Source organism: Calonectris borealis, chromosome 2 (assembly GCF_964195595.1).
Source record: "Calonectris borealis chromosome 2, bCalBor7.hap1.2, whole genome shotgun sequence".
Lineage (NCBI taxonomy): Eukaryota > Metazoa > Chordata > Aves > Procellariiformes > Procellariidae > Calonectris > Calonectris borealis.
Window position 1 is genome coordinate 24,692,937 of NC_134313.1, and position 25,559 is coordinate 24,718,495.

Genomic DNA, 25,559 nt, shown 5'->3' on the forward strand with positions numbered 1-25,559 from the left:
CTTTACATTTCATGGGCTATCTTGTTATGCATATTTCTCTTACACATACATTAGGTATACCTATTTGAAATATTTCATAATCACAATAGAACATGTCCTGATACATGGCACTAAGAAATCCTGTGTTTAAATGTATGCCATTCAGTGTTAACCTACTATTTGCCATGTCTTATTGAATAGAAATTGCATACAGAGAACTTAAGGGTAGTTAATACTTCATCAGAATATTGATCATACTATTTAAATTGTCCATAGCTCACTTAAGTTTGAATCTTTATATTTTATTCTTTGCTTCTGTTGAATATGCTTTTCATATATATCAAACTTTTGGCTGAAATGTGTATCTTGGCTATGATATTATTCAGCTTATCTCTTAGGTCTTTGGGAATTCTGTCCTTCCCTTAAGTGAAAAAAACCCCACAAATCATTCCACCCTAAAAAGCTATTCAGGCAGCTAACAACATTACACCAAGACAATTAGAAGAGGCATTATTCTGGCACTTCGTAATTAGAACAGTGCTATGATATTTGATTTACTGCTTGTTCATTTTTGACAGTCATCAATTCCTGGACTTTAAGCTGTAGTCCCTGAGCTTGTGCATTTGTTCTGTTTTTGCTTGATCATGGATTCCACCAAAGTTATGTATGAATTAAAATAAAACTTTTTTTCACAGCTGAAAAGTGTGACTGGGGATACTATACCGTTCTCTGAAAGGTGGCACAAATGATAGAGTTTGCTGGGAATGGGAAGCTCTTGATGCATTTTGGGCACTTTCTCAGCGCAGCTGATGGATTAGCTTCTCAAAGGAGCCCTTCACGTAACTTGCATACATGACATCTTATACAACCAATCCCAATGGGATTTATGCCAAGCTACTGAAATCAGTGCTGTTCTGGAAATAAGCAGCAGCAGAACCTTTGAGGGAACTTTCATGCCAAAAAACCTGAAGGGGCCTGAAGAATTCATGCAGTTCTAGGATCAGATACTTGCTAGGTAGGATGTTGTCAGATCCCAGCTGTGGAACACCTAAAGTCCACCAAAATCCTCATATAGGAGCCTGAATTCCTTCTTTGTACACAGGTTTTGCTGATCATACTGGAAATGTGACTTTTTCTTATATCCTGGAGTACTCCCTCAAGCCAAGGAAGAAACTAACATTCGAGGAGTAGACTCTATTCTATGTCTCTTAATGTCTTTTCTCCTTCCACCTAGCCTATTTATAAACTTTTCCCTAACTGGGGGAAAATGCAGCTGCCTTTGGATTTCTGCTAGGTTCAGGCCCTGGCAGCAGGAGGAAGCAGGGAAGGCTGTTACCAAGGCTGCAGGTTGTGTTACTGGCACATCACCATGGAGCCATTCTACCTGTTAGGAAACAGCCCAGGTTTCATCTCAGCCTTAGCAGTATGAAGCTCCTCACCTTTTCTTACTTGGCTGCAGTGGAAGTTCTCCACCATAGATAGGACTGACTTTGTTACTTGGGATCAAGTCTTACAGCCTGCTAAAGATGCAGAATTATTTGATACATGATGTAAATCTGTTGGTCATTAGTCATATGGTGTGAGATTTTTTTAGGCAAAATCCCACATGGCTGAAGGGTTTTGCTAACGTAGGAGAAGGTAGAATATCATTTTGGACTAAGAACTACCTAGGTTGGTTAAGAAAAGAACGTTTAATTTCATTTCTTGCTGCAAGTATCCTCAAATTCCTAGCTCACAGGCATCTCTTTTGGGACCATATCATCAGCTTGCCTGATATCCGAGTCTGCTTCAGGGAGCTTTGCATCAGCAGTAGAAGTATTTGCTTACCGCTCAGCTCATCCCGTGCATTGTTTGCAGTGCCATAGCAACCCCGCTTGCAGTGAGCCGCGCAGCAGAGCCAGCCTGCCCTGGTGCAGACCAGCAGTCCCCAGCCAGGCCCAGGGACTCTGCAGCTCCTATTTCTGGTCTGCAGTCCAGGATTTCACCTTTGCAAATGAGGTTGTAAGCTTGCAGGTGTGGGTGCCGGTCCTTATGTATGTAGATCCAGGATGCAGCTGAAGAGGCTTACCACTGGTACGTAGTGCTTTCCACGCAGGGTGATGGACTGACTCTGTGTCAGACAGGGGGTCTGACCCCAGGGTGATTGTCTCAGGTACAGGGAGGGTGATACAAAAGAGGGAGATTCTGAACTGCTAGGTTTAAACTTGCCTAGCAAAATTCATCAATCTGAAGAGAGAACTTTACTCCCTTCAAACGGCATCACAAAAGATGGAATATTCTCCTAGAATGAGTCAGGTTATCTGGGAACACCCACAATTACTTTTTTTCTTTTTTAATTTTATCATATGATTCATAATATTTGCTGTTCAAGGCTCCCAGAGTTTCACACAAATCTGTTTTTTCATTAAAACCAGCAAGCTTCTAGTAACCAATTTTGCTGAGGAAAGCTGAAAAGAAGTTAACTGATATGTATGAGAATAATCCAGTTAAATAATACTTTAATTATATTTAAATAATTCTTGTGATGTTCAACCTTTTTATGCATCGGTCAACATTACTGCATGTTCTTAGAGTTTATTTTGTTTCCTCAGGCTAAGTTATTTTATTTCAGAATATCCATCAAGGTTGTCATGCCTCACTACTTTTTGTTTCTGTTCAGTAATCGTAGTTGAACAAGCTTGACTGTATTGCTTGGATAACATATGATATTTCATTTTTGTGTTTCAGAACCTCCATGTATAACAGAAGAAGTGTTTGTAAGTATGCTTTATAAGGCTTGATCATTCATTTTGTCATGCAACTGTAGAGAAAAAAGACAAAAAACCTTTTTGGAAACTGTTGTCTGGTATCTTATTTCTTTCCTCTGTCTAAGTATGGAGTACTGAGTAATTTCTTACAATTTTCTCAGACAAAAAAATACTTAGTTTGAAAATAATTAAGAAAAAAAAAAGAAACAAGAAACTCTGGAGAATAAAGACGGAAATGGAAAGGAAAGATGAAGGAAGGAAACAATCAACTGAAAGGTTCAACATGACAGGTTTAAGAGTCTTCTCCTTACTTCACCTTTTCTTGCCCTTTGGTAGTAGCTAATTGTAGGTTTCCCTGATGTTTGTCCTCTTATTTGAAAGGTATGTATGTTTACTTGTTACATCATATGAAATGACACCTTAAATCTTGCAGCTTAGGTAATGTTTGCCTCTTCCTCGTTTTGGATGCCTTTGTAACTGTGTATTTTAAAGTATAAATGTATTGCTATTTCTTTTGGGAGCCTCTAGATATTAACATATTATCATGGACAGAATCAAGGCTGAATTCAGGTAGAGATAAATGCTATATATAGCAGATATTTAGCGTATATAAATATGTACAGGAGAACAAACGTATATATATGAAAACATCTCTCAACTGCACATTTACGTTGCATTAAACCTTGATTCTGCAGGCTACTTAATGTGACTAGACATGTCTGACTCCAGGTGAACTTCACACGAGGACATGAAGCTGTCAGAGTTCCATGCAGGATCAGGGTTTTGTACTAATTTTAACTTTTGACATTTAAAGATGCCATTTATTATATATTTTTCAAGGGTGGAGAGGTATTTTAGTGGGTGCTGCAATGTGAAATGCAAACCTTTCAAGATGGTGCCACTTTTACCCATGTTCAGCTTCTCCTCTGGTGTCTAATAATATTTCTGTACTTTTTCATGATGGCAGTAATAGAGAAAGCTATCAGATACTATAGATAGAAAGCCATTAGGTTTGTTTCCACAAAAATATCTAAGAAATGGTTGTATACCATTGCCAAAATGATTTTAAAATTCCTTTCAATGTTAAAAGAGTGATAGAAATCAGGCCCAGGATATTCCTATTTGTACACAAATTGCACAAAGGCCAAACTGCAGTTTTGGACCAATTTTTAGCACACCTTGACCTTCAGTTGCAATTGTAAGGCAGCTTTTTCTAGTCATAATTTGGACTGTGCAGCAGGAAAGATGGCATGGGAAGAAATGAAACAAAATGCTTCCTAACACAAAAATCTAAGCTATAGTATTGTATATGCAACTCCATAACTTATAATGTGCAAATATGAAAGTGCAACTATGCTTTCAAATGAAAGTAAGACTGACCACAAAAACCCCTCAAAAAAACAAAGGAAAGTATATTGTGTATAGATGCAGTAAGATCAGTAAAGTAGTAAAACTTGCATTAATAAGATCATAAACATTTTATTGATTAATCAACCACTGCGTTTACATTTCTTGCTGTTATATGGGACTACAGAGAACTATATCCTTGGCAAATTAAAAACACATGTTACCTGCATATTCTTAAAGAGCTTATACTTCAGCCAGTGATAATTGAATTGTTTTGAATAAGTCCTTTGAAACAATACATTATTTACATGGGATATTACCATATCTAGGTGTCTTCAGATTCATCCTTATCAGTGTCAAATCTAATTGTCCATTGCCCAAACCAAACGTGAGGCAAACTGCAGCTTTCTTCTAAGGATTTTTTTTATTAATTGTGTTATCACTTGCTGAATTGAGATTTCTGCATCTGATTAATTGCCTAGCGACATTAGCGAGAGGATTTTCTGTTGACTTCAAAGTGCTTTGGGTTAGACACTTCGGTAAATTATCCTATTTAATCAGTGCCCTAACATCCCTAGGTCCATGGTACTGCAACTGTATTGGACCATTGGCCTGTGATCCAAATAAAGCACGATCTCTGTAATGCAGAAAGCCTTGCTTTCAATGTTGTAAGTGTTTTCCAGGAATGAGCGTGAGCTAACTTGCCTGTCCTGTATCAGTCACAGCAGCAACCACAAGTGCTAAGAAATAAATGTTGGCAGACTAAGGCTGGACAAACACCATCAGATCTTGTCATGCAGCACACAGGGGCCTTTCTGAGTTCATATAAAGTAGATTAGGTCAAGATTTCTTCCTTACCTAAGTACAAGTTGTCTCTATTTAGGTTAGCCACTGTGGAGTTTGGATCAAGATACAGCCTGCCCACAAGTGATACCATGTACACTGTACATAACCTCTCTTTAATGCTATTCCTCACTAGCACATTTCAATGTTATGAACTTAAGAAAGAGAAAAAAGATTTGTGTCACAAGACTTTTGCTGATATCAGCAAATACATTGGATTTAGGTGCATTCTCCTTGCGTTGCAAGGCAGAAATAATAGAATATTCAAGAAACTGAAACCATTAAAAACTGTTCAAGAGTCTTCATTATACTGAAGACAGATTTCTGAAGACCAATGGAATAATGTTCTACTTTTACCTTCTGTTGAATTGAAATGGGGGTAGTGGTGGTATTGAGTGCATTAGAAGTAAGATTGGGATCCATACTTACTTATTTGTCAACAGCAAAAAAATGTACTTTCTATTCTACAGTTTTTGAGTCTTGTTAGCAGGATTTAAAATGCAGGGGTCAGAAAGGGTACAAAAACACTTGCAGATGCAGTCTTCACTTGATGTTGATGAAGTCAACAGGAAGACTCCCAGTTCTGTGATTCCAAGTATGGCATATACTGCTTGCTTGGTGAGCCAAATCATTATAGATCAGTGAGCTGCCTTTTATTCCCCAAACATCCACCAAAACATCCCCAAGCATCAGTGTGGGAGCAGAAGCAGGCTCTAGTGAACTTTTATACTCCCCTCCTTCCCAGATGCGAGAGAGAAAGGTATAATGTGGGGAATTTCTAGACTGTTAGCTTATGCACATTTTTTTCAAAAGTAAACATGCAGATTTCCAGCATTTATAAGCTGTTGGGTTTATGAAGGCTTTATCTCTAAATTTCTTGGCAAAGGATTTACCTTTACATGTGTTTTTTAAATTGCTAAGGACCTCAGCAGTGTGCAATGGCTAGAATATAACAATGATGCAATGATTATATTCTCAAAAGTGGGAAATAACATTTTGCAAAAGTTTGCATGTCATATCTCATGGAAAAATCATTGTTTGAGGCAACAGTGCATTCAAAGCATGTTAGCGCAGATTAGCACAAGCCTTGCTTTGTGGTTTTTTCTCTCTCTCTGTAGGAAGAATGCTTAGCCACAGATGATATGCTTGTGGATTACTTTAACGAATTTTTGAGTCTTCCGGTAAGTATCTTACAGAAATCCCTTGCAAAATACAAGAAACACCTTGCTAAGATTAGTAGTAAGGTAATCTAGCTTAGAACATTTTGCATTTTGCCACTGGGAAATTAAATGACTTCTACGATATGCCTGTATTTTAATGGTAGCAACATTTATTGTTCAATGTTATTATCTGTCAGGAAAAATAACACAGTATCTGGACTTCTGGACACAGATTTTCTCTTACAAATTTACATATTTAAATCAAAGTGCAACAAAATAATACAAATAGGAAATGAAAAAAATGTAAATACTTATTTAAAAAGTATAAGGAGTCCACTTTTATTCCAGTATCACACATGCCGTCATAACAAATGTTTGTCCTTTTACATTCTTCTGGCCATGTACTCAGTGGTTAATAACCACTTTTCCTCAGGAACCAACTCTGTTTCTCTTCATGGCTGCAAAGACCTCAAAGTTGGCGCTCCCCTCCTCTTCCCTTCCCATCTGCAGCTGGAAGGATGCAGCCTTACACTGTATTCTGTGTGCTGATCCAGTTGCAGTTAGATCACCATATCCAATGCCCGATAATTAACCAGTTGCCCTATATTTTGCTCCTTTTCCCAGTCAACTACGCTAACTCCCCACACTCTCATGGGAGTCACATGTACTGTCCTGCTCCCTCATTGCAGCAACATCACCCAACTTCATCTTAGTAGTCTCAGCCCTGACTATCCCCATTCTCTCCATCCCCACACCTCACACCCATACTCCCCTGCAAGGTGGCACAGACCTTTCCACAGTGTCACTCATGGCTCCCGTGGGGTCTCCCAGTCGATCTACCCCAGAGCTGCCCCACAGCCTGTCCCCCTCCTAAAGCACTGCAGCCCAACAGGCTGCACTATGAGAACATACACCCATTTCTGCAACTTGCTTGGTAGGAACCACCACCAGCATTAGGAAGGGGCAGAATATTTCTTGATGCTCCTTGGACCTAAGACTATGGTGCAGACACTATTGGAATAAATTCAGTTATGATTCAGGCTTACCAAACTGAACTAGACTTCGATGTACTCTCTAAACCACATTACAGATTTGTCTAAAAGTACACACAATGGGAGCTGTAGAACTAAGGATAGTAGGACAGGGTCCCCTATGCCAATTTTTTATCTTAAAATAGAATCTGGAGATATTAAACCAACTTGGTATTAGAGTGTGGGTTGTGTGCTCAGCAGTGATACTGACTTCTCTCAGGAGCTCAGCCTTTACATGCTTTCACCACACTGCAAGATTCCCAAGAATAATTTTTACATAGCTAGGGAGACACAGATGGAAGAAAATGTGTGGTGAGAGGACTGGGTTTTTTCCTCTTTCTTTTTTTCCCCCTCCCCCTTGCAGCTGCTTTAGGATATCTGCCTAAATCCAAGCCTAACTCTGTAGCTTTTAAACGCAGGCCTCCTTCCATGTGCCAGATTGTTCTTAGCACAGGAATACCATCCTCCACGCCTTTGCTGCTTATTTGGAAACTATGCTTCAAGTTTTCCCCAAATCACAGAGGATGGAGCGGGTAAGAAGTTCAGCCTGCTTAGTCTCTGGGTCTCCTTGGACATGCACAGATTTCAGGTCATCTATTAGAGGCCAAAATTCTCCTTGGCCTCAGAGGGCTCCTCAGCCCACAGTCCTGGCGCAGCTCAGCAGCTCTGAACCACAGTGATTGTCCAGGCACTCCTGACTGCTCTGGAAGCCCACAGAAAAAAGTTCACAGACACTCTTGAGTAAACACTGTTCTACGCTGGTAATCTTGGTAGGTTTCTAAGATGACACATGGTCTCTCTTCTATATATTTACATATCTTCATGAAAACAGATGCTCTATTAGCTGTTTTTATCTGTAATGTTCTCATATTTGGTTTTATTTTCTCTTTGACCTTTTCCTGAGGATTTACCCTCTTCAGGATTAAATTCTATTAATGCCTTGAGTTCTGTGGTTTGAATACCTTGTATTCCCCATTTCCCTCTCCTTCTCAGAAGGCTTCTACTAAAACACCACATTGAAATTTCCATTGCTTTATTCTTGTTGTGCTTATATGCTGTTGCCTGGGAACAGTATTACCCAGGTGTGCTAGTAGTTAGGCAACAAGTTAAACTGAAAATATTGTGTGACTTGATACAAGAAATCAGGGATAGAATATGCTTATTTTAAGAGACTGCCTGTGTGTTGATTTATAATGCACAACTAGCGTATGGAAAATTGTATCACTGGGGACTTGCTATAGCAGCAGCAGATTTTTTTTTTGCTTTGATTTACAATATATCCTTTAAGTGATCCTGTTGTTATAATAATATTCAGTGCAATCTGACACAAATATCTAGGTTCTCCAAAGATCTACATACTGTAATGAAGGTTAGTTTGTAAGGAAAATATTTCCGAAAGACAAAATAACACAAAAAACCCTGTGAGGGCACTTGTTGCCAGTACTATAGTGATTTCACAGTAGCAGAAACCAATTACATGACATACAAATGAGTTACACCTTCCTTAGTAACTAATCTAAAATGAAAGATTTAAGAGAAACCTTGGCCTCCACAGATTTCCATTTTCTAGTCGGTCAGGCATCCCTAGAATTCGAATCTTTGATCCATGTATTTAAAACCTCCAAGAATATGTTTAGCCAGGAATGAAAATTCAGGAGTCAGAAATCGCCATCCAGCTCAGCGTTGGAGGCCTCAGTAAGAAAGCGCAGTAATGTCAACTTGTTTCTCCTGTGCTCTACAAGCTGTCTGCTACTCCTTCCACCCCAAGTCCATGCTGGGGCCTTACCCCTCATTTTCCAGTTACCAGTGATCCTGACGAAGACACACTCCTCCTCTTTGCGACCTCGAAGGGTTGCACTAGAGACAAAAGAGCTAACTGCACCGCAGTTGAAGCATATTCAGGAGATGGCACTCTTGGTGGCAAGTCCCTGTAGGTTTTCCTTGCAGCAGAAAGATACCAAGTGACCAGTTTTATCAACTTCAGCTTTGAAGGCTACTTCTTTTGAAAGTCGTTGTCACTGTAAGACCTCTCTGCTCATAAAAAAAAAAAAAAGAGAGAATGAAGCAATTACTTCATCCCTTTTATCACATTAAACACATTCTCCTTTCCTTGCTTAGGAGCACAGAGATATATTAATAGTGCCACACAGAAAGAAGAGGCAGCATACTGTAGGTAGATTGCTTGATATAATTTTCAAGCTAGTAGGAACTATTGTAGTGGATTAAAAAAAAATATGCTAAATGGTCTAGGAAGACAGATATGGGCCAGTATGCAGCTAACAGTTTTAAGTTAAACGTGACTCTGCTGAGTAGTCTGGGATCCAGGATTTGACATAGGTGATGATTCTGAAAACAATTAAAGCACAAGTATCAAAGTTTGGGCCAACTGGTCTTTCTGAAAACAGAATGGTCCTGAAAACCTGGTGCTGTCAAGAGTAAAAACAGACCTGATCTATGAGTAGCAGATGACGGAAAGGGCGGAAAGCAAAAAGCAATCCACTCTGCTGCTCTTCTCTGTTTTGAAAATGGTTGTGAATAATTCAATGCATCAATGCATCAATTCAAGGTAACAATCCATGCTTACTAGTTTCCTCTTGTTTTTTCCAGGTCTCTGGAGGGAGGCTGCAGGTGCCAATACAACCTCCCCTAAAAAGACTTTTACATCACTAAGGCCCTACATGCATGTTATGTTGAGTCTTACCCAGGACTAAAACTTGTTTGCTATCATCTTTGATATTCAAGGAAGCAAAAGAAGCTCTCCTGACTTTTTTCTTATTGCTAGCAGGTTTACTCAAAATGCTCTTCTCTCTTAACTAGATTGTGGTATGTGATTGTGACTTGTGTCTTACTCATCAATGGAAGGGAAATCCTGGACTCATTAAAGTCAGTGGGAAATTTGCCATTGACCATGTGCAGTGTGAATTTTCCAGGCACTTCCTAGAACTGCTCAAATTCTCTTCTGGTCTGGACTCTCACTGACATTTATTTATGATACACACATATACCCATCTTAAGGAAGTTTTGGCAAAGCTCCTGGATGAGGTCTCTATTCATTCCCACCCTTTCAGGGCCTTAACCTAAGAGGTGGCCAAGCAGTGGTCATTCTGTTTCTCTTGGGATCAAACTACATTACTCGGGGTGGGATGTGGTGAGCATATTTACACATTTGTTAAGTGTATCTGAAGTTAAGTATATCTGAAAACTGTTAAGGCAGAGAACAGTGAGATTTATATGTCTGATATCCTGGTAACATGGTGATGGATGCTGTTTTGGTTTCTGTTTTGGGAGGAGTGAGAGAAATTTGCCTTCCCTTCAGTTAAGTGTAGTTTAGGTTTCAGAATTATGTATTCTATTTATTTTTCAGCTGAAACCCTATTCAATGTGCATTTGAAAGCTAAGAAATTTCTTTGCTGTAAAAAATGTACATGCAATTGTTTATTTATTTAATAGTACGGCTGTAGCACAGTCTGAAAACAGCTTTTTGTTGTTTGCTTGGAGATTTTTTCTGAAGCTGAGATGACTACACTGAGTTATATTGGTCATACTGGGTTCAAGGGGAGAATTGCCTGTGAGTGCAACAGTTTGCAAAGTCTGTAGGCTTCTTATTTGTTGGTATTCTCAACCCCTTGTTGATCCTATTTGTTGTGCTAAATTAATAATGTATGAATCCCAAGCTTCAAGGCTCCTGCCAAACCTGATTTATTTTTTCTTAACATCTTGAGGTATAATTTGGCTCTGGAGTTTTCCCTCTCTATCTTCAAAGCATCAAAAATTGGCCCAAACTAGAGAAAGAATGTAGAGAAGAATGCACTGATACTCTTAGTCTTTCGTTAGTGTATTTTACTTGTCTGTAAAAAGCCAAAGCACTTGCCAAATGTGGGGTAAGAAAGACATTTCTTAGCATATTAGATTGGCATGGATAATTTTTTCCCTTTCCTTTATAGTGTAGGCTATCACTCACTCCTTAACATAGGCATCTTCACTGAAGAGATTCCTTGTTATCGCAATGACCTAGAATATCGGTGGTGCCATAAACCTCTCTCATTATTGTCCTGTGAAACATTGTAGGATTTTACAGCACTTGGTTTTAAGTTCGCTACAGGGTATTTTTTTTTTTGTGGCTTGTAATGTGTGGGAATGGTTAGATTGTGTGTTTTGCTCCAAAGTTTTTCACATACTGAGAGGGAAATGGACTGACTGATCCTCTCTGTCCTGTACTGTAACTAGGAAAATGTTTCCTACAAGAAATCAAGTTAATTTTTTTTTGTGTTCCCATTTGATTTTTGTCATAACATTATCACTTTTATTTCTGAGGTGGGGATGAGTTAAGATGGACAGGACTTACCTCTTCTTTTATTATGCTTATAAAAACATTCTGATTTATCATTCTGGTTTTCTTAAGTAAGCAAGTGAAATACACTTCCCCAGACAGGCTTAAACTGTTCTAAAATGCTTTTATACAATTCTTTGATGAGATGTTCTATCCGGTAGAGTTTGGGATTTGTACAGAATCATAGATCACTCATGCTAGAAGGGGCTTTGGGCCGGTCTGTAGTCCAGCCTCCTGCCCAAAGCAGGGTCAATGCTTTAGTGTTGACACCAGGTTGCTTGGCACTTTCTCCAGTTGGTCTTGAAAATCTCCAACAACTGATTCCATTGTCGCTCTGGACAGTCTGTTCCAATGCTAATTGTCCCACGATTACCTTTTTTCTTGTATACAGTTGAAAACTCTACTGTTTCAGTGTATGACCATGGTCTCTTGTCCTCCCACCAGGCACCTCCATGAAAAGCCTGGCTCCATCTTCTCAGTAACCTCCTTGTAAGTACAGTAAGACTGCTGTTAGGTCCTCCCAGAGCTGTCTCTTCTTCAGGCTAAACAAGCCCTGTTCCCTCAGCCTCTCCTCACAGGGCAAGTGCTCCAGTCTCTGACCATCTCAGCGGCTGTCTGCTTGACTTACTCAAATCTATGAACATCCTTCTTGTACTGGGGACCCAAAACTGGATGCAGTATTCCAGATGTAGTCTTACTAGTGTCAAGTAAAGGAGTTCTACTGGCTACTCTCTGACTGATACAAGAAGTATGCATGCCTTTTGATGTTCCTGGGTATAGGTAACTACATCTTGGTCCAAAACCCAAAAGTCTGGACTAGAACCACCTTTTTCAGTCAAGTATGTAGTGTATGAAGTCTTAATCTTCTTATCCCATGAGTGTATGTTCTTTTGTTCCATTAGTATATTTGACTTAAAAATGATTTGTAGTCAGACTCCCAAAACAGCAATGCACTTCACATTTTAAAAATCGTCACTAGCATCTTTCACTACATTAGCATGTTTCACTACATTAAAGTTGCCGTGTGTTTTCTGTTCAGTTAATTAGAATGTGTATTGAAAAACCTAGATCTAGAGTAAGTTACAAAGGATTAAGTAAAAGTAGATGTGTGTGATAAACTAATGTTGTCTTTGCTTAGTTTTCAAGTTGAACAACATGGAACTAAAATAATCTGGTCATGTCTAGTCACGTAGCCCTATATTATGGAATTTGCGCTTTGTTTGCTTTTTCCACAAGCAAGAGCATTTCAAATCCTGAGAGACTGAAGCACCTTGTTTCTTAGTGTACTTTCTTCCGTTTCCTTTTTAAAAACATGAAAAAATAAATAAGGAAGAATACATTTGGAGGTTATTAAGGTTGCACAGTTAGTCACTTAAAAGCTGGTAGCAGCCCAAATTAGGTTTGAAAGTAAATGAAATGTACGCATAGCAAATTGGGAGGAGATCTGAATGAAGTATAGAGAAATCTACTACACATAAAAGCCTCTTTAAAATGCTGTTCAGTACATCTGGAGAAAAACCACTAAAACCTGCAGAGTACCCTGGAGAAAATTAATGCCAAAAGAAGCACAAGGTGTCAGAGAACAAAAACCAAGCCATGATTTCAACTGAAGTTAGGTAACTAAACAGACTAATGCAATTCAATGCATGGCTCTGAGCAGTGGCAGTGTGATGTCATAGGCACTAATCACACACTTAAAGCTCTCACACGCCAAGTGCTTTGCCAGGCTGAGCCTCCACAGTGAGACATTATGGGATAAGTAGGGAATGTTGTAACCACATGTTGCAGCCACATGGTTTGATCTTGGGCATTGCTCTACAAGACGTTGACCAACAAGGAGGCTTCAAACAGAAGCAATAAAATAGCTGACACTGACGTGGTTACTTTGGACTTATATATGTGTGAAAAAGAACAAAATTGGTCTGTAATATATTTCTATATTATATGTAGCATGTATTCAGCATATGTAGTATGTATATGAATTACGCATATGTGTGTATATATGTGATATATGAAAAAGTTTAAGGAAATGAAAAAAACAGTGCTTGAAAAAATAAAATAATCTTATTAAGTGCAGGGGAATAACAACTGTACAAACACCAGGTGGGATCCTGTCTGGAACGAAGACAAAAAGAATTTTGGCTGTGTCTCAGTATGGATATGGCCAGGATTTTCTTCAGTTCTTAAATACAACATGCATTCCTGTCCTCCAGCTCAGTGTGGAGATGCTTATATGCTCTGGTTGTATACAATCTCATATTCATAACTGCCTTGGGTATCCCCCATTACTTCTGTAAAATCCATCCATATTTTCCCTCTTCATTTCAAGTAAGAAAATTTGAAAGATAGTCTTTTAGGGAAATACCTAATACCAGAGCTCAAAAATGAAAGATGGCTCTGTTTTAATGTGTACATATGCAGTGGGTTTTTTGGAGTTGACAAAAGTTACAATTACATAGCTGACGTTGAAGTTTGGTCTACCCCATGTATTATACAGTATCTGACTGAACTAGTGATGTATACTAAAACTTGCTACAGGCCATAGGTTTTGGTAGGTGTTTGACCTACAAGTAACTGTTTGGTGAAAAGCCTTTCCTACATATGGAAATCTTCAGATCCATCCTCCTCAAATGCATCTCACATTTAAAAGGTCAGCTTCACTGATAACCTTTTCAAGCCTTGATTCTTTGTGGTAATGAATGGGAGAGTAACACTGGAGATCTGATCCTATAGGCAAGTAGTCTCCTGCAGAATAGTTACTAAAGTCACTGTGAATTATATATTCTAGACATCTGTGTACTGGATCTGTTATTTGCATGTGAAAAAGAATGGTCTGTGATCTAGAATGAGTTACATTCTTGACAATTAAGCATAGCTGAGACAAAAAGTAGGAATGCTTTGGAAAGCTATACACCGAAGACACTAAAGAACAAGAATGCAGAAAAATTACTATTCCAGGCCCTAAACATAAGCTACAGCAAGCAAGAGAAAGAAGCCTCATAATACCAGCTTGCATCTGTAGGATGCTTCTATACTATAAAAAATAACTTTCTTAAATGAAAGAGTTCCCTTATTACAATGTTACTAACTTTCCAAACTTCTTTTACAGACTTTTGCCCAGCCAGTTAAGTTTAACTCTGACTTTGGGGTTTTTGAAGTCGTTAATGATGCCCCAAAACGCCAGGAAAGCCAGCTGAAAAAAATTCTACATGATCAGAAACCTCCAAACCCCATTTATGATGTTCTAAGGAAAGCAAAGAATGACGGGCAGCTCTCCAAAATGTGCAGCGCTTCTCCAACCTTCAATATTGATCCAAATTACAACACTATGGTAAGCATCTTATAGCCCCTGAGTTTATATTTAGATCTTACTGTAGAGATACTGGCAGTAGTTATTGTTGTGTTTGGCTTGGTAGCTTGGGAAAAATGTTAATTTATGTTAGGAAAACATAATGATGGGCCAAATTATGCCCTGCAACGCACATGTGTCTAACAGACAAGTGAATGGAATTACACATGTACATCCTGTAGCACAGAATTTTGAAGATTCTGTAGGTCAGGATTCAGTTGTGTGGTCTGAATACTTTTTAATATTAAAAGGAAAAATATTATGACAACAGTTACTTTACTAGTGATCCCTGGAATGTGCAAATTGACTGAAACTAATGCATCTCAGTCTTTCCTTATTAATTAATTTCCTTGTGTGGCTATGAGCTCATCTGTGGTCTGGCAACACATAAGACTCTCTTCCATTAATTCCCAAAGGATTTACATGGTTAACATCAATTGAAATGGCCAGAGAAAATCTTTGGCAACAAGAAAGCTAAATTAATGGAAAGATAGGTTGGATTTTAGAAAAAAATTCTTGTTTCAGACTTGTTCAGATGCTGTCAATTTTGGTATTCTTACCTGTTTACTTTCAGGGCTTTCTTTAGCACCAGATTAGGCAGATTAAATTTGGGAATTGAAGCACCATACGCACCTGAGACACTACAAGACAGTATAATTAGTTGTGGGAGTTTACCTTTAAACAACAGCTTTGGAGGAGAAAACATATGTCACTGAGATACTTGGTTTATTCCTTTCTTGCTTGCTTTGCATTGGTGTGACTGATGTGACTTCATTTCATTCAAGGCCAGTCTAAGGTCTTGCTACTTTTTTAGAGGCGGCTGCTCTAAATTATGTCATAGCTGGAAAGCTAAGAAAAAATCAGGGAGTTGTAACAGTCTGCTACTTTGCCCAGTGTAAGTTTAATGATTTTCAGAAGAGAAAACAGTGTTGAGAGAGGTCAAAAGGCAATGATGTTTAATAAAATGATAGTAATGTGAGGTTACAATTATCTGCATCTAAACTGGACAAATGCTACAATAGGACAAGGCTCACAGACATCCCTACCATGTTAAATAATTATTTTCACAAATACTTTGCTTGAGAGCACAAAAGCAGAAGAGCTATTCTCGATTTCTTATTTGCTCTCAGGATTCAACTGAGGAAATATTGTGTGCTTGTGCAAGCATGGCTAACGTTTCTCTTTGGGATAATCTCACATCATTGCAACTGTGGATGTCCTTTCTTGACAAATTCAAAGCCATTTCACTGTTACTTACATCTTTTATGTGGTTTGGAGCAACAGGGTTCCTGTATTATTTAAGGATACATCTATTTCTCTGGGCCATTTTCCATAGATGGGAAGCATTATGGTCTTCTGAGAAGCAGTATACCTCAGTACGCTTTCTTCTCCTTTTTTGGGGAAAGGGTGATGTTTCTTTTTATTTTTGACTCCTCCTTCACTGGACAGGTAACCTAGATGCCTCATCCAGTTCAGCTTGCCATCTCAAGGCTGAGCTGGAACAAAACGTTCTACGAGCAGCATGCCAAAAATTGTTACTGCAACTACACAAGGTGAAAGAAGTCGGTTTCATTCATTATACTACACTATGACTGAACCAGAAGAAGTCATCACAGACCAACTGCATCAAGTAGTTCAGTCCAAATCAAATAGGATTTGATCTTTCAGGCATTGGGTGATGCTGCCTTCTTTGCTTTGGCTGCTTTCTTCACACTGGCTGAAGAGATTGACAGTTGCTTTGAATGTTACATTGCTACAAAAAGTCACCTTGAGTGGCCATCACTGGCACATTACTAATGAAAATGAGCTATGATTGGAGAATCCTATTAGGTCTTTCAGGCTACAGCCTGAATTTAAACACATCTTGCCTAAGAAATACACCTAGTGGTATTTTTCTCTGTATTTCACTTCCTCCTCAGACTGTTACAAATTTACAGATAAGCAACAGTTCTCTGCATGTGTGCATGCACACTTGCAAATTATTGATATAGAGGTAAGTATCTTCTTATCAATAGTCAAAATCAACTTGGCATGAAATATGTTAAGAAAAAAACCTGCCGAGTAGGGTAGAATTGATCACAACTATGGAAAGAAACTGGCTGGCATCCCACATACCTTACTGCAGAGAAACCCCAGTTCAGCAAAGCACTTAAGTTTGTGTTTAACTTTAATCAAGGGAAGTTAAACACATGCTTAAACTTAAACACGTGCTAAAAGCGTTGCTGGATTGGGTCCCAGCAAGGCCTAAGGCTGAGTGGGTAAGGAAGCTAACCAAGGTAACAAAACCCATCAGATTAAATATAGCGTCTTTCTCTGGGGAAGGGGAAAGAGTAGAGGTTCTTTCCTTCTGATAGTATATATAATTTTGTGTACCAGCCATGTACAGATGTGAACGTTATGAATCACTCAGACAAAAAACTGGGCTGTGAGTCAGTAAATACAAAAATATTAAATGCCAAAATAAAGAGACAATCTTCTGTATTTCAAAAAAGCTTGTCAGTTACCAAAAAGAGGCATACACTGTGTGGTTGGGAGTAATTAGTCTCCATCTCCACAAATTACATTGTATGAGCCACTGCCAACATAAGCTTTCCATATTTTGAAATATTTTCTTCTCTCTAAATGAAACCACCCACTTTCTGAGTAATTCAGATTTTTTTAATCCCCTACAGATATATATGAGGCAGAAATAACCCTTGTCCCTAATGGAACATTAGCTCATGGAAAGAAAATTTAAATGTAATCTACATGAACTGATTATTTGATACAGCAAGTAGCATCCACCCTTGCCCAAACTTCACCTGTTTTTATGGACAAGCGGAGTTACTGGATTCTTCCAAATCATCAGTCTCACCTTCACTAAAAGGAAAAATGCACCTCAGATAAATAAAACAGGTCATCCCCTAAGAGCGGAAAATGTACGCTCCTAAAAAAAAATATTAAAAACTGTGCTGTGTGTAATTTCTAAGGGAAACAGCTATGGATCACTGTGGCCCTTAGGCAGAGAGCTTGCTCTCTGTGTAAGACTCTAGGCATAATTTTTTGGTCAGCTGGCTCTGTGTAGCTCGCTGCTCAACACCTCCCTTCCACCCCCCAAGCCATTCTTTGGAGGCACCTCCATTTCTGCTTTGACAAGGCACTGAGGCTTAGACCGCCTGAGCAGAAATGTCTTATGGGCCCAATTCATAACGCACTTAGGTTTCCACTACAAGAGTTACTGTGTGCAATGCAGTTATGCAATGCTCCAACATAAAAGCCGGAAAGGTCATAACTGATTGGCTTTTTATTTGTTTGATTTTGTTTTTAATATCCGCAGTTCTCCCATTCTGGGAGTATAATTTAAGTTAAGGGGTTCTTACTCCTCAAATTCTTGAGCAAAAATGTAATAGTGGTTATTTATAAAATGTGATAAAGTCAGAAAAATTAGCAGTTTTCTACTGCAGAAAATTTATGAACCTCTAATTTGCATTTGGAGTTGTAGAGTAAAAGCATGATTCATAGACACATTATTTCTGAAGAAAAAACACCCATGATTTCTTTAAAAAGTGGTATTCTTATAGGTGAAATCAGATTTAGACCTTGTTAGCTGTTAATCAGAAAGTAAAGTAACTCAATTGTCCCAGCATGATTAAGGCTAAACTGGATAACAAAGGTGACGTTCATTGTATATTTGTCTTCCTGAGACAACGCTTCTGTAGAAGAGGGATGGAGAGAATCAGTTACATGGCAAACAAAAAAAGAAAGTCAAGAATTCTGCACATCTTTGGCATTTCTTTTTTCATAGTGTCTTGATCGAGAACAAGCAATTCAGTGGATTAAGAAAGAAAGGCTTCCAGCATTCCTAGAAAGTGACTGTTACTTTGAATACAGGTACTGCAATCTTTTATGCTGTCTCTCAGTTTTAAATTTGTACATTTTTCTCTTCTGTCTAATTCATCTTGACGGTACCCTTAATATGTTTTCTCCCGTCTCTTGTCCTGTTTAATTTTAGCATTTTAGTGACCTGGATAAAGTAAAATCAGTGAATTTTTTCACTCATCATTCTGTAATTTTCCTTGACCATGAATTACATACTGTATTACACCATTACAGGGAGAGTAAGAGTGGAGTTTGCTGATTTCTGAATCTCTGTTCCACTGAGATATCATGGTAGCGATGCATTTCTCTCTAATCAATACGGAGGCCATATAAGTGAAAGATATGAATCCATGAAATCTATATGGAAAAAACAGCCAGTCCTTTTTATTTCAATTATTAGTTTTGCATCTTTGGGCCTCTGGTCAGACTTCCTTTTGCAAGGTTCTCTGGGGGATGCTGTGGCATAGTTGGATGATTTACAGTTATACACTTGCTATGTTTTTCCAGATGTCTTTTCAGCAGATGTTCAGGAGGTTTAGTGTGCTTTTTGGAAGGATCTGCCCCTACATCCCTTAAGTTTGTGTTTAGATGCTGATAATTGTAGTGTGTTTTAGGGGTCCTACAAGGAACAGCAGCATGGCATTAGGGTTCACAAAACTCATGTTTGGCGATTGTAATGACAGACTAGTTACTGGGATATGGAGTTCTGCTTGAAAAATTTCAAAATATTTTTAACTTCCAATATCCCAAAGACTGCACTTAAATTCCAGGGGAAAAATGTGCAAAGAATAAACAAACTGTGAAAGAGTGCTCCATTTTACCTTTAATAGCAGCCGGCTTTACATGTGTCTGGGCCTCATGAAACACTAAAAAATTGATCTTCTGCTATAGCAAAGTATTTCCTTGGTCAAGCAGAGATACCTAAGAGAATTACATAAAACTAACTTTAAACATGTGCCCAATTTCCATTGACATCAGTACTTTAAGTTGCTCTCCTGAATCAGGATCAAGATAGGCTGAGATGCTAAAGGGAAAACTTGCATTTAAAGATGAAGATACCCAAACCCTAGAATGAAATCCTATTTGTCCTCAAATAGTGGGGAAAATGAAACTGGGCATTCAGCTCATGGTCATAGGCTCAGGCATAGGCTTCTTTTTCCCTTCACTTCCACCTGGGTTGGTTTTGTACTGCTTTCTAACTTAACTGAGTAAGTTCTGCCACTGTTCTTGAGCCTAGAGCATCCTCATTATTGCCATGTGGTTCTAGGATTGCCTTGCCTGAACATCGCAAGGTTCACACTAACACGAGGTAGCACTGGAGTGCTGTTCAGGACTATGAAGTCCTCATATAGCAGCCAGCTGAACACGGTAGTGCCAGCTATCTTGTTATCTGTAAGTTCAATTAGCATGATCACTGCTGTGGCATTGCTGCTGGAAGGTTGCTTGTATCAGGACCAGGAAATGTTAGTGTCTGGTAGTGACACAGGGATTCTGCAATCTGGGAGAATAGTTCCATTTTAGCAATCAAAATGTTCAAGGATTTCTTGGCAGAGCTTGGGACTGCATAGATACAGGCAAGATCATGCTGACAGAAATCGATTTTACTGGTAAAGTTTGATAATGTAAAGCAGGCCACCAACTGCAAAGCTGCTGGGCTATGGAATGGCAGTACTGGCGTTTATATATGTGACAGCAGGTGAGGGGTGAAATCATAAAGCAGATCATGAAGTTCCTTGTAGCAATTTATTTTTAAGAGTTACCATGGTTTTTATTGCCTATTCTAGGGAAAAATCAATGTTTCTCTGACTAAAAGCTAAAATTAACTATTTTCTTGTCACAATGTTTAATTTCAGGCTAGCAAAATTGATATCACAGGTAGAATGGAGCAAGACTGGCATTAATTTCATTATAGATAGTGACTACTATCCCTGGATAAGGAAGCAAGACCCAAGTTCTCCCCCTCCTGAGGAGGATGACACTTTGTTGACTATGAAGAAGTTCTACGTCTCGCTTGGCCAGGTAAAATAAACATGTTTAGTGGGTGTAACATCAAGCTAGATTGAATGTATTAGGTTAAATTATTGTAACTGAGGTCACAACCTAATTGGACAACTGATTCTCTGAATAGCCCTTGTTTTCAAAGCTCTTTCTACTACAGAAAAAGGTTGATGGGTTCTAATACAGCTTAAACAGAAGCTGTGTTACAAGTATGCTCAGCTATTGTCATACAGTTCTCTTCACTGGGAACTATCGTTACAGAAATCTACACAGACTGCATAAAATGACTACAGACAGTAAGCCCTCTGCTCTCAGAAACAGTGCAATAAATAGAGAAATTTGAATTATTCTATGACATTTCTGTTCCTAGGCTACGGTTTGTCAGACAAAGGATTGGTTTACGTTAGCAAAACGAAGTGAATCCATGAAAACGACACATTCATTTATGCATCCTGTAGCTTCTAGTCAAATTCAAGATATTCAGTGTTTGCCTGGGCAGCATGAAAGAGACGATTCATTAAGCGAAAAAGATAGCCTTCTGGGTAAGTAACAGGGGCTGAGCCATAGTGTATTTATAACACAACTCTGAAGAGGTGGAAAGAAAAGGCATTCCAAGGAATTGCTGCTAACTCCACTTATTACCTTCTGAGTATCGCGTGGTATCTTAGGTCTCAGACGGGGATTTGTTTCTTTCCATAGCCACAACATTAAATGAAAATTTGAGCTAGTAGCCAAGTAATTTTGTGATAGTAGAAGCCTCTTTTCTTACATATTTCTGTCTCAGATGTCTGTAAGTTTCAGTTGAGGGTTTTTTTTTTTCCATTTAATATGTCTTGAAAGACTTTCTTGTCTGGATTCTTTGGGTATTTGATAATGTATGATTTCTTCTTAGGGTTTTTATGTTGGGCACTTAAAGGCCTTTTGGCTGCCAATTTTTATGAATCTTCAAGAACGTAATTGTTTGTGACACTCCTGTCTATCTGTCAAATTTAACTGAAATTGTTCAGCAGGTTTCAAAGGTACTGGGAGAGAACATACGGATGCACATATGGACATACCTGATTGCATAGCTTTGCTTCTGCTCTGTAGGCAGGAGCAAGATGAACAGAGAAGTCTCAGCTCGTATGTTAGGAGTTCTCTCTCCCCCACTCTCAGAGGAAGAAGCAGCCATTCCACTTTGAGACTTGTACTGCTGGGACCTCAGAGTCCAATGGCTGAATGGAAAATCGGAAGACATTATAACTCCAGAAGTCTGTCTTCTTCCCCAAACCCATGAGGATCATCCCAGGAAATACATTGCTGATGCACGGATTATTAATGAAGTTATTCAAGTTGCACTTGTTTGCAGCTCATGACTCGAACACTAATTTTTGCAGTGCTTTGAGCAGAGAGTTCACAAGTGCACCGTTCTTGCAGAGCATCATAATGTAGTGTAGCACTGTATTGCAGTGGGCTGGCCATAGGCCTATGCAAAGTCTCTCTGTCTCTTCTTTTGCTGCAGTTGTCCTGCAGTCAACAGCATTTTGCCTCAATGAATATTTTACATCTTCTCACTGATAACTTTATTTTATAACATAAACCTTCATTTTACATGTGCTTATTACTCTCCTTTATGCTTATTTCATGGGAAATCCAGCATTTCTTTCAGTCAGAAAACTTTCTTTAGGCACAGTATTCACCTGGTGTAGGGGTCAGGCACTGGAAGCAATAAAGAGCATCAGCTAAGTTTGTCAGAGCCAGCTTGCAATTAGAAAGAGTTCAATAGCTGAAGGTATTTGCTTGGACAACTCAGTTTGAATTCCTTGCTCACTGCTTCAGTTGGATCAGGTTTATCAATTAATGTCTTGAGCAAAACCCTGAGCCACTTGGTTTTTGATTACTCAAGAGCTGTGTATCTCTCTCCCTAATTCCCTCAGGTCCTGTGAAATCATTATTCATGTTTCAATTTCACAGAACTGTGTTGAGAAGCTATAATTTTTCTTTTTCAAGTGAAAACATTTTAAATAGTTTAGAAATAAGAAAAGATATTTTAAATCACACTGATTTTTATATTAATGTCAACATATTGTGCCATATGTACTTACACACGAAATTATGTAAGTGCAGAGCAGGGAATCTCTATGCCATGTTCCTAACCCAAGTGTCTGTCTGTGACAGTGGCCAGCACTGGCTAGGCGTGGCTTATTTTCAGAGGAAGATGGAAGGAATGTCTAACTGCCATTGCCATTTATTGACTAGGCCACCATAGGGGGTTACACAGGCTGATAACATTGCAAATGTGAATTCAGTGGATCTGAGAGATTTAGCCCTTTTCTATCACTGTCTGATGTAATGCATGTGCTCAGAGGTTGTAGCAGTCTCCTCACTGACAATGTTTTTGCCTTAGTGATACAATAGAGTATGAAAGCCTACTTCTTAGCTTCAGCGAAATACAGAAGATTCAGTTTATTCTATAGTTTAAGCACTGGATTGATATGAAGATATTGTAGAGCCACAATTGAATTACGACTTTGTTTTTTTTTGCTTTCACTTAGATACTGCTGCTGTTCACAATATCTGTAGTTATTCTGCTCAGTTTTACAGCGCTGACTTGCACAGCATTAACTTGGCTAAGCAGTATGTATAGTCAAGGTCATCTTTGCTAACATGCTCCAGAAGTACTCAATTTGCTAAAAGTCTGGCAGAAGTAGAAAAGATATTTGAGCAAGTTAAAGCAGTAAGTTTCTTTCTCAACAGACCAGGATGGCAGGGCATGCTTAATAGCATGGGGTCGGTGAGGAGTCTGGTAAAAGGAATTAAGTAGAGAAGTGTAGACCAAAAAAACAGGGCTGGTCATTGTTTTGAACTTGTTAGTTATGAAACATCTCTAAATGCAAAGGAGCCATTTCTGGGTGGCAGACTGGACTGCAGGATTGTTAAATGTTTCCAGAGCCCTTGACATAATCATTTGTTTTGTTGTCTTTCTATGTATGTCAAGATTTTATCCAACTGACAGAGGCCTGTTCGAGGATTTAGTCTTTTGCAATAATCAACGTAAACAGACAAAGAATTATCACTTACTAGCTTCCTCAAGCCTAAACAAAAACCAATCCTGCTACATACTGTGACTTTGATCAAACTATGACCAAATGCTCAGGAAGAAACCAGGCCTTGTAGCACAACAAGATGGTTTAACAAGTGCTGAGGAGCTGGGATGCTCAGCTGAGTAAACAAGACAATTGGCTCCAGAGGGAGTTGTTCCTGAACTCTGCTGCTCTACTGGAATTCAAGAGGGAATGAGTTTCTGAGTCATGGGGCTGAGTTTCTAGCCAGATAGCAACAGCAGAAGCATCTCTGCTATTCCCTGCTCTGCAGTGCGACATGGTCTGATTGTTCTGCAGCAGCACAATATAAATATGTTGCATTTTTGTAACTTGGAAATGTTGATATGCAAGAGAACAGTCCTGAATCAAAAAGTGTTCAATTATTTTTTCTGATTTAATGCAGGAGCAGGCTCCCTGTCTAAGGAATGCCGCCAACGGAGTTTCCTTTCCCCTTCAAGGACAACATCAGCAAAAGCCAACATTATTAGGGAGAGATCCAGAGAGGCTGAGGAGGGTTCTTCTGTGGTCATTGCTGAACTTCCTTCCCACACTCAGTTAAGAGTTTATCTAGACCCAAAATGGGACAGTGCAGCAAAAGAAGAAAATGGACAGGGAAGCACAACTTTTCAAACACCAGAATTCATACCAGCTCATACTCAATTTGTAATGAAAGAACCTATTTCAGAACTGACCCGCCAGCCAGCTGCTGACATTGAGAGCGATGTGGATTTCCACAAACAGCCTGAAGTGTTTATACACGAGTTAGCAAATAATGGATTTGCCCATGGTACTGCAGAGTCGCTCTTTTCCCAAAGTTCTCCATTTGCTGTCTTGGACTCCAAGAGAGAACGAGATACTGAAGAAGTAAGCTTAAGATCAAGTTCAGAAAGTGGTGGGGCAGACAGTAGGGCTGCCTGGTGTATTAGTCACAGGACTTATGACACTGGCAACAGACACCAGTTTGAAAGATTCAAGAAGTTCATTAAAGGAACAGTTGGGGAGAGGTACTGGTGGCTCTGGATGGATATTGAAAGACTAAAGGCTCTTAAGGACACTACAAGGCAGCAAAGGTACTTCCCATTATTTAGCAGTTATTCCCACTATTTTAATACTTGTAACCCAGCTAGATCAATGCAGGTTTTGAGATTTCGGAAGAAATTGTAATGTTTGAATAGAACAGACACAATTAAAGTAATCAGGAGTGTCCTGACAAGGTAAGTCAGGAATGACTCTGCTGAAGCTGATAAAACTCTTTTTGCAGAGTCATGTTTGCAAAGCTTACATGAAGTCAGAATCACCATAGTATTAAGGCTTTGTTAGAAAGAGATTTGGAAAACAGATGGCAACAGAAAAAAAAAAAAGAATAAAAGAATTTAAATTTACAAGTAGGGCATTCAGTATGACGAACTGCTTTTGCTCTGCTGGATTCAAATTGTCTATTCTAAGGCACTGCACATTTTATCTTATACACAACCTGTCTCTAATTTGCAGAAAAATTGTTTTGGCTTCTGCCACTTGCAATTAAAAACATGTTGCATGACAGCAGTTTAACCAATAGGATGAACTGTACTTAGTTCTGTATAGTATCTGATACATGCTTATGTGACTATTTTTGTTGACTCAAGGCAACTCAATAAGATGAAAAAACTCTATCTGCTGAGCAGTGGAGACTATTTCCTCAGTTCGGAAGTGTTACTCAGACTTGATCTACTGCATGGAGATCAGTGGAATATAAGGCATTTAAGACGGATTCAGCCTGAAGTAGTGAAACCTCTACTTCTTTATTGGTATGAAAAAATGAACATGAACTAAGTTTAACAAATATCCCTTTTCT

The 25,559-nt window shown here is 38.8% G+C and overlaps 1 protein-coding gene and 1 long non-coding RNA gene across 2 annotated transcripts in view; both read left to right on the top strand.

The window, feature by feature from the left end:
- LOC142078608 (uncharacterized) overlaps nucleotides 1-25,559 on the top strand; it is a 390,353-nt gene that overhangs the window by 165,107 nt on the left and 199,687 nt on the right. The window lies entirely within an intron of this gene.
- Nucleotides 2,028-25,559, top strand: part of RGS22 (regulator of G protein signaling 22) — a 75,060-nt gene continuing 51,528 nt past the window's right edge. Inside the window, exons 1-9 of the mRNA XM_075144506.1 lie at nucleotides 2,028-2,052; nucleotides 2,707-2,735; nucleotides 6,035-6,097; nucleotides 14,547-14,768; nucleotides 18,571-18,656; nucleotides 20,498-20,663; nucleotides 21,013-21,184; nucleotides 24,129-24,795; nucleotides 25,351-25,512. Coding sequence (XP_075000607.1) covers nucleotides 2,028-2,052; nucleotides 2,707-2,735; nucleotides 6,035-6,097; nucleotides 14,547-14,768; nucleotides 18,571-18,656; nucleotides 20,498-20,663; nucleotides 21,013-21,184; nucleotides 24,129-24,795; nucleotides 25,351-25,512 — 1,592 coding nt within the window. The remainder of the gene's footprint in view (nucleotides 2,053-2,706; nucleotides 2,736-6,034; nucleotides 6,098-14,546; nucleotides 14,769-18,570; nucleotides 18,657-20,497; nucleotides 20,664-21,012; nucleotides 21,185-24,128; nucleotides 24,796-25,350; nucleotides 25,513-25,559) is intronic.